The 10,128-nt window shown below is 34.3% G+C and overlaps 1 protein-coding gene across 1 annotated transcript; it reads right to left on the reverse strand.

Moving 5' to 3' along the window:
• Positions 1 to 1,675: 1,675 nt before the first annotated feature.
• LOC122602081 (glutamate receptor 3.4-like) lies at positions 1,676 to 5,647 on the reverse strand. Its single transcript, XM_043774814.1, has 6 exons — positions 5,368 to 5,647; positions 3,525 to 4,861; positions 3,112 to 3,389; positions 2,873 to 2,904; positions 2,377 to 2,795; positions 1,676 to 2,292 (listed from the first exon to the last, which is right to left on the reverse strand). Exons 1-6 carry the CDS (start codon positions 5,645 to 5,647, stop codon positions 1,855 to 1,857), a joined length of 2,784 nt encoding a protein of 927 aa, XP_043630749.1. The 3' UTR covers positions 1,676 to 1,854.
• Between the last annotated feature and the right edge of the window lie 4,481 nt (positions 5,648 to 10,128).

Below are 10,128 nucleotides of genomic sequence, written 5' to 3' on the forward strand. Positions count from 1 at the left end.
TTTGATTTGAATGCATGGTTCTCAAGCTGATGTCTGCCAAGAACATTCTCACTATCACCATGAATGAAAGTCTACCTTTAAATTGATCGGTAAGATTTTTTGCTTTCCATTTATGATTGGGATAGGATTAGTCGCCGGAGTCAGATATAGTGTGTAGATTAGATATGGGAGATGATAATTGGCGCTAGTATTCGGATGGACTTAAAAGCAAGATAAGAAGAATTTAAGGGCATAATAGTCCATTCATATTAAATTTCCGTGTACGCATAAAATTTGTCCGTGAAAGCATTGGCTCCCTTAGTAATTAATCTTTGTGCCAATAAAAAACAACATATGTTACATATGGTTTATTGGCTTTGTTTTTTAGATTCGATCGGTATATATATATTACTTTAAAGGTGGCAATTTTTTATAACAATCACCAAATGATGTGCAACAATCTAGGTGACCGATGACGAAAGAGCCTCATATGCCTATGAAACGCAAACAGTACTTGATAAAATAATTAAATTAATGGTTTTACTTGTCAACTTTAATATTAACAATCTAGAAAAGATTCAAAAAGACTATCATTATTTATTTAATTTGCTAATTGCCATCGTTTAACTAGTCTTGGGGACTTGAACATGAGGGGCGATAGATTCTGACTCAATTAATATATTAATGTTAGCCATGTGGTCGGCCAAAAACTAAATGTTATCTTCAGTAGGCCATGCATATAAATTAACAAGTCAAATGTGTATATAATCAACTCGTTAATTAACATCATGATACGAGCTACCTTTGGCTAACTGTGATCGATTAGGTCACAATACAAAGACGTAAATTAGAATCCTTCCTGGATCACTTTACTTTTGAACCATGTTCTATGTTTTTGTATTACTTGTACTTTCCCTAGCTTCTCGGTACTTCTATATATTCAATAGTACGTAATACATATTGCCGTCCCAAAAAAATAACATCATGAACACCTATTCTTGATAAAGTACGATTCATTTTGGACTTAATTTGGAGCTAATTAGCTAAGCTCATATGAAGATGATTAAAATGAATCCGACATAGAACACTCTAAGAGGCCGAAGCCAAGAAATTATAATCACGAGGACAAATCCGAGAAAACGCCTTAAATACGGTATTTTATCCGGTCTAAGTTTTTAAAACATACCTTAAAATATTAATGAATTTTTTTAAGAACGACATTGAAAAAGGTTGAGGGGTTACTCTTACATCCAATCCAATAAGTTTTTAAAACATACCTTAAATTAGCTAGTAATGATTTTTTTTTAAAACTACATTGAAAAGGGTTGAGGGTATGGGTTATTCTCACAACCGATAAGTTTTTAAAACATACCTTAAAATATTAATGATCTCTTTTAAAAACTAATTACTCTCACATCCAATAAGTTTTTAAAACATACCTAACATATTAATGGTTAATAATTTAATATATATGATACTCGTACAGTCGTACTAAACAAATAAGGATAGATCACGTGAGGAGCACATAAATTGCATATGCTGTGCACGTGACCAGTTAGGCGGGAAAACTAAAATTGTTGCTCTGTACCCGTATTAGTTAAAGACTTTAAGTCGAGTGTTAGTCAAAGTCAAAGTCAAAGTTAAAGTCAAAGTTGGGCTCGTTCGTTAGTAAGAGTCAGTTGGGTAAGTCTCTTAATTGGGTAATCAAAATCCAAATGCCAGTTTGTTTCATCCATAAACTTGATTATGAAATTTAAGTATTTCTAACATAGATCGAGTGCCATTTATCACCACGTACGTACAACTTTTTTTCTACAAATATAATTAATTTGTAAAACATTTCACCTCTTTTTTGTAGTAATCTTTCCAACTCCGCTATGCTTCAGAGTCCGTGGTGACTCGACTCTTCTTCCGTGGAAGAGAATGCGTGATCTCTTCCTCTCTCCGATCGAAAAATTCAATCAATTTCTTGAAGTCGATACCACAAAAGGACCGTCTACTGTGATCAGGTGTCCTCAAGTCCTGTTCAATAATTGCACGGGCCTTTTCTTCATCAGAACTGTACCGACGATATTCATATACTCTCTTACTAAAGAAAATGATGATAGAAATCAAGCATGCAACACCACAGATGAGAAATAAGCCCCGGAAGTTATCTAGAGACAGGTCTTTTCCCTCGACTTCATTATTTTGAGTTGAGCATACAGTCGAAGAGAGCCATTTGTCGTGGATTCGTTGTATGTCTCCATTTTCTGAGAGTTGGAGGATCGCTGTGGACAGATCGGCTACTAGAGGAGAATCCTTTTGAAACACCTGCGATGCAATTTGAATATTTAAGTCAGGCATACTAATATCTATACAAAATCTTTGAAACCATATTTAGTGAGCTTATAAAACCAAACTTACAAAACCCCAACCGCCTTTAGTGAGCTCTTGACCCACAATTCTGAACTCGCAATTAGTATAACGCATGAAGAGGTCAACGTAAGGAAGTTCATCAACAATAGCAGCCACACCACCGCCTTCTGGACCTAAACGAAGCACATTTAAGTACTCTGCCTCTTCTTTCAATATTTTGATCCTAGATTCGTCGATATTGAGTTCTTGAGTCAAATAGTTATAAGCAAAAGTTCCATCTGGAACTCCGATAAGTTCATTGCTTGAGATCAAGCTATCTATCCCTTCAATGCTCGCACTCAGTTTTTGTACGGTGAGTATTGATGTCAAGCTAGCTGTGTAGCTTGAATTTATGATAAACACTACAAATAGCCATAAGATCATTATGAATCGACCCAGCGTGCTCACAGTTGTCTCTCCTGCATATGTAGAAATCACACTTAAAATTTTTGTCCTAAAGATCTATGTGGTTGACTCGAGATGTATTAATACTCACGGTGTGAGAAAAACAATGTTGAGAAGCTAAACCTGAAAATTTCAAGCAAAAATGATCCATATCAGATACAATAGCATATAACCAGGAATACAATGAGTAATACACTTATTCCTCCTAATACTCTTAATTGGACTTTGTCGAAAAATCATATAAACATTTGTCGTTAGTCCATTAGAAGGATTTGTAGGAACAAGTTTGAAATAATTAGTAAAATGCATGCTATCAGACAAGATACTAACCACAAAAATGTGACGACTTGTTGCCTCGGTGGTCCACGAAATTCATCGTTTTTGCGATGCTCGAGCACCCAAACAATGACTCCAATCAAAAGAAAGAAAACACCAGAGACTAGCCACATTTGAATGGTGAATGGCCTGAAAAAGGCCCATGGATTAGGTTTTGATTTGTTGACCGGAGCAATTATGACAAGTCCAGATTCCAAATAAGGCCGTGTAAAGTCAACTATCTTCTTTCGTTCTGCAGTGATCATAATATCTCCTACTGCAGCATCAAACTTCTGATAATAGACAGATCAAGATAATTTGTAAAGCAAGCTAACCAAAAGTAAAGGATTGATCAATTTTACACGTACACAAAGAGGATAAATGTGGTTCAGTTCAGTTAGATGTTCTTTCAAACGATTAGTACTTACATTTTCAGCCACAGCTCTGACAAGATTGTTATAGCTCGGGCTTGTTTGACCATCGCCATATAAAATGTATTCTGGAGCGACGGGGTAATGAAGTAAATTAATCGCAGCTTCAAAGATATCAATGCAGTATCCTCTTACTCCTTGAGGAGACTTGTCTTTTGTCACAAGATCCTTGTAATAGCCATACGGAACGCCAACTCTCAAAGGCTTTTGATTGTTAGGAAAGACCCACCCCCGAGGCTTGTTACTCATTCCACCAGGCCAAATTACACTATAAAGACTTTGATCACCACTAGACTTATTCAAACTCTTTGCGTATAATGATTCAGGTACAGCAACTGAAACACCTGAATAGCTTGACCAATACCCAATAGTCCTTAAACCGGTTCCACCTATGTTCACCACATCATAAGCCGGATGTATCAAGTTTCTTTGATTATCAAACTTCACCTCGCCTGTCAAACCCATGAATGTTGTGGCTAGAACTGTTTTCAGAAGCTGACCTCCTTCATTAAAATTCTTAAGGGCTGAAAGCTGGATCTTACTTGCACTACTATTATCGAGTTTAAAAATGTTAGAAAATGTGATACTTGCTCCAGATTTAAAAAATTTATCTAGAGCATGTGCTAGTAGCCATACAGAATCATAAGCATGAAGTGCATATGAGTTAAAGCTTGATGTCTGTTTATCTTTAATACTCTTCCATCTGGTTGTAAAAGATTTCTTGATATCAGAATTTGCTGAATGTTGTCGCAACGAGATAACCCCTTGTACGTTATCCATCGTTGTAGCATCTGGGACTTCCAATGAATCCAAAACCGCCAGTAGCCAGTCTGTTGTAACCCAAACATAACCAGTTCCCATCATATCAAGCTTCTTTGCCACATTAAAAATTTCAAGACCCGAGTCAGGATTTACATGAACCACATAAACCCGACACTCCATCAAGTTGATTCTAGTAAGTACTGCAGTAATTTCAGTTTGAGATGCACCTGGAGTGATGGATGCTTTGTAAAAAATCTTTGCCCCTTTCATGGAAAGGGCTTCACCCAAGACCAAAATCCCATTTCTGCCATAATCGTCGTCAACAAATACAGTGATGACTTCTTTCCAATCAAAATATGCAACCAAGTCAGCTATGGCAGACATTTGGTAATAGTCATTTTGTGTGGTGCGGACAAAGTAAGGGTATTGAAGAGCTGAAAGTGTCGGGTCTGTTGCACCAAATGAAAGGAGTGGTACTTGAAGTTCATTTGCAACATGGGCAATTGAGTGTGCTATAACAGAGGATTGTGGCCCTATCACAGCCACCAGATCATTCTCCATCAACTGCAAAGCTATATGAGTAAAGAAGCAATCAATGTAAGACACGATACTTAGATAATGTATTCTCTATTATATACTCCCTCCATCCTATTTTATATGTCATAGTTTGACTTTTAAAATCTTTTTCATATAACTTTGACCTTAAATAATTTTGTTTATATTATATAGTATTTGATGAAGATTATATCAATTAATATGTACATTTAAAACCCAATCCATTCATATATTTTATATCAAGTGTTATATGACACAAACAAATAAATGTACGGTCAAAATTGAAAAGAAAAAAAGACTCACAAGGTCAAACTAAGACATTTAAAATGGGAAATCTCTTGTGTACATGTTGCCTATATATCTACTGAGTGAACAATGTAAATCAATGTGTCATTGTTTATCTTTTTGTTATCCATGAGAGAGCTTAGACACACATTAACAAAAATTATTACATATAGGACCTAGAATTAAGTACAATATTAACAAATGCTTGCATGTCTAATATCTAGAGAAAGTAGGGTACCTTCAATGGTACCAAGAAAGGCACTGCAATTAGTATCATATGAAATAAGGTTCAATCGAGTTCCTGGAAGTGTAGTTGGACTAGAGTTAACATCATCAATGGCAGCTGCGATAGCAGGCTTTGCAGTACGCCCAATAACTGAATTCACTGTGAATAATGCCCCAACATTCACAACACTAGGCCTTGAAGATGGGTCTGTTCTATGTCCTGATTTACCCTTGACTACGATTGGCAAGACAACCATCCACATGACAAAAAGCAAGAAAATCACCCTTCTCATTATTGACACATCAATCTTTGTGAAAGCTAATATCTGTCACAGTGGATGTAAACCGAAAATCATGATTATACAAGTTATCATAACTTTGATGTGAGTAAACACTGAGACCAAAACAATCGAAGTGCCAAAATAGAGCCGTGGTACCATTACCATTTGAAGATAAGTTTTGATCAAGTCCGGTCAAAGTCGTGAACATTTATTTTGGGACCGAGGAGAAAACTGTTTATCAATTTCATAACGAAAATTTGATTTTTGGACATTAAGCAGGGTAAATATATACTTAATTATTCACCCCTTGCTGTAAATCTGTAATGTAAATTGAGACACTATTACGTTTATTTTACAATATACATAACATCTCTCGATCATCACAAGAATGTTTCATCTTAAGAGAAAAAAAAATTAAAGTAGATCTTTTGCTTCTAACTATTAATTTTATGATCAGAGTGAAGGAAACATATTACGAAAAATAAATAATGTTATACATTACTTACTATGTTAATCATTCTTAGCCACATTCCGATTACATCTATTTATAGTAAGACCAACCAAACAAGGATGAAGCCAAGTAGCAGTAGTTAGCAGCAATCCAGTGGCCAGCAAGAAGCCATGCACGCTCAACGATCTCTTCCAATGCAACTTTCGAAAAGCCAAGAACAATTGAGCAATAGCTGGTTTGGGCAAAGGTAAATGTCAGTGAATTGAAAATTGGCTTTCAATTTATGAGTTCTTCCTCCTTAATTACAAGTATACTATTTAAAGCTATGACTAACTAAAGTACTAAAATCTAACCTAAATATAAGAAATAAATCAATGTCTTTTGAAAGCAAGAGTCCAATGGAACAAGTTGGCATAAACATATGCCTATGTTTCTGATATTCCCACATGGCCACATGGTAAATATATCAAGGAAAACAGAATGAGAAGGAAGATTCGAAACATATATTTTACTTTAAAAAAAAAAAACTAGTTAATAATAAACAAGGCACGATTTGCATAAAATTGTTTTTCTGTCACTAAAAGACTAAAGGGTTCTGCATAAGCATCCAATTTAATTTGACATTAAATTAAAAAAAAAAAAAGTTAAACGACAAATTTCATTAGGTCAATCCAACAAATTAAAAGTTATGCACCCATCACCAGGTTTAAACCCGGGACTACCTAGAGAGACAAAGTCTCCCACCCCCGATCCCCCCCTTATATACATCTAGATCAATAGCTTATCATCAGTAAATTTTTATAATTAAACGACTATACTAGATAATGACGTGAGTCTGTCATATAAAGGATAAAGTGTTATGCATTAACCTCCAAATTATTTAACATTAAGTTATTTGTTTTAATATTACATAACAAATATTAAATGACTGGAGAACTCAACTACTATACTAGATAATAATGATGTAAGTATGTCAAATAATTAAAGAATAAAGTGTGGGCGGAAAAGAAAGAAACAGAATTTTAATCCATTGATCTAGCCCCATAGCTTACACGAGACGATTAATTAATATTAATATAAATTATATTACTTGTTTCATCCAGAAATATGTCTAATTATTTACTAGTTTCTTTAGCTGCTCGTTTAAAATGGTGAAATAGTTTAAAATGAATTTTAGTACAAAGCAGGCCTAGGAGGATCTCAGGATTGATAATCCAACTGTTGGATGGTGTAAAGTGGTGTGGTTTAACCAGATGGTGCCTAGGCATGCTTTCATTTTATGGTTAGCTATGCAGGGTAGATTGATGACACAAGATAGAATGGAAAAATGACAGTCTAATGGTACTCTTTTTTGCACTTTTTGTCAGGCAGGTCCTGATAGTCATGAGCATCTATTTTTTCAGTGTCCTTACACTATGGAAATTTGGGATTGCATGAGGAAAATGACTAATCTGCAGAATGTGAGTTATAGAATGGATAATTCTGTTCAGGAAATTGCAGAAAAGAAAGTGCAGAATAATATAGGAATGGTTGTGTGTAAGCTGGTTTTTGCTGCATCTGTTTACTATATTTGGCAAGAAAGGAATTATAGATTGTTCAAGAAGAGAGAAAGAAATGGGGATGAACTATGCAAGAGCATTAAGTATAATGTCAGGTTAAAGATGTTGGCTTTAAAAGTAAAGAAATCCAGAAATATGATGATTATGGCTGATAAATGGGACCTTTGCTGGAAAAAGAATAGTTTGTTTGCCATCTAGTGGTACGGTCATTTTGTATTGTGGTTTTGTGAAGTGTATATTAGCTGGATTAGTGTGTGCGATTGGGAATAGAGAGTGGTGAAAGATGACACTTATTGGTCCCTTTCTAACACTAATCTGGTTGAGTCTTTCTGGGTGAATTGGGTTTTTCAATTGTTTGAGTTGGTGTTGATCTGTTTTCTGAAATTGACTGGATATATTGTGCATAGATACGGGGTCTGCTTTGCAGGATAGTTATTGTTGGAGCAAAAGAGGGAGATGTTGTTTCTTGTATATAGGATGTTGTTTGTTTTGTGAATTGGTCAATGTGGTTTCAGTCTTGAATCACTGATGGGATTTTAGTTTGTATTTTCCTGTTTGTTTCTTTGTATAGATTAGAATGTAGCTGTCGAATTTGTTTGATGATTCTTGGGGCTGTCCGAGAATGCATTTATTTGTAAATGTGTACATATTTGAATTTTAATATAATTCACATTTTCATTAAATAATTTGCGAAGTACTTTTTTTTTTTTCCTTGCCCTCTTCCGAGTTTGGATGATTCCACCCGCTTTGCAAATAGACTAATCCCAAAGCAACTTGCTGTGTCAGTCCGAAAATATGTCTAATTATTTAGAGGAGAATCGGGTTCAGACCTTACTGGAAAAAAAAATAAAGTTGGAGAAACAGCCACAAAAATACCAATTAGGCTAGCTAAATTATTGACTTTCCATAAGTAACCTGAACAGGGTATTTGCTAATAAGATTAAAATTGGTGATGTATATATGTCTTCAACACCCATTTTGGAAGAGTTAAGATTTGGTTCACTCTTGAGTTACTCAATATTTGCAAAATGAACAAGTTAGAGAGAACATGCAAGTTAGACAAATACCTGTTTGTCTTTAACTTTTTGAGTCACTCAATGAAAATCTTTTTATAATAGAAAAAAAAAGCAGAAAAAGGTGAGGGCACCAAGTACAAAGTCACATGTAGACTGCCACAAATAACAAGTAATTTTGAGGAAAATGCAATTCTTAGAGCATCAGGTATGGATACCGGATGCATAACCATCCAGACTGCTATCTCAGCGCCACATCAGTTTTCATCATTTCATCAGTTTTAGACAGTTATGGATGCAGAACCATACAGGACGCAGAACACCACTTTTTCATAATTTATTTAATATATCACATATATTATTTTTTAACTATGTTTTATTCACTAGTGTATTAATAAAAAGATATTACTAATAATAGAAATAAGGCATTAATATAAAAACTAAAATACATTAACAATAAACTAAAAATACATTAACAATAATCCTAAGATACATTAATAGTAAACCTGAAGTTACATAACATTAATAATAAGAGAAAATAACCTCAATACCTAATTTTTAAAAAAATTTATTAATTTACCCAAGTTTTTTTAGATTTTAACAAAATACCCACAAAAATCGCAATGAGATTGTTAAAACCGCAATAAGATTATGAAAATCGCATAAAAATGATAAAAATCGCATAAAGAACATTGAAAATCGCATAAAGAACTTTAAAAATCTCATAAAGAACATTGAAAAATCGCATAAAGATTTCAGAATCGCATAAAGAACTTAGAATCTCATAGAGAACTTTATGTGTACAAAATCTTTATGAGATTTATAAAATCTTTATGCGATTTTGTTAAATCTTTATGCGATTTTAGAAATGCCATTGCGATTTAATATAATCTCGTTGCGATTTTCAGAATTTTATTGCGATTTTATGAATCTCATTGCAATTTTTGAAATTTATTGCGATTTTGTTGGGTATTTTGTAAAAATCCTAAAAAACTTGGGTATATTGATATATTTTTTTAAAAAATTGGGTATTGAGGTTATTTTCTCTAACAATAAACCTAGATAAACATTGAAGTACTACTTAAAATTACTCCTCGTCATTGTTGTCTTCATCTCCGGTCACATATTACATGTTATCCTCCATCGCTCGCTTTTGGAGGACTTGCATGATCTTGAGTTGTTCACCCGAATAGCCTTCTAGTTTCTTCCCTAAAATCTTGAAGTCGTTTTGTTCTTGACGAAGACTAGCAATACGGTTCATTGTCTCGTTCAACATGTCGACTTTTTCTTCTTTATTCGAATGACTTGACGATGATGATGAAACAAGGCGTCGATAAAGTAGTCATGCATTAGTCGTTCATTGGCTCCGCTTCGATCTCTAATAAGACGCCTCCTTCTTCTTCTTGGTTCCATTGAGCTTTCCGCTTCATCATCCGATGAATGAATGACTAAATTGATAGCTTTTTGATA

This window comes from Erigeron canadensis, chromosome 5 (assembly GCF_010389155.1).
Source record: "Erigeron canadensis isolate Cc75 chromosome 5, C_canadensis_v1, whole genome shotgun sequence".
In the NCBI taxonomy this organism is placed as follows: Eukaryota; Viridiplantae; Streptophyta; class Magnoliopsida; order Asterales; family Asteraceae; genus Erigeron; species Erigeron canadensis.

Excerpts from the sequence above, each read along its gene's own strand:
- LOC122602081 (XM_043774814.1), bottom strand. The coding sequence starts at position 5,647 with ATGAGAAGGGTGATTTTCTTGCTTTTTGTCATGTGGATGGTTGTCTTG. Across the intron at positions 3,390-3,524 it reads TCAGAGCTGTGGCTGAAAAT|AAGTTTGATGCTGCAGTAGG; the intron begins GTAAGTACTAAT and ends GTCTATTATCAG. Across the intron at positions 2,293-2,376 it reads GTTGGGGTTTTGTAAGTTTG|GTGTTTCAAAAGGATTCTCC; the intron begins GTTTTATAAGCT and ends ATTGCATCGCAG.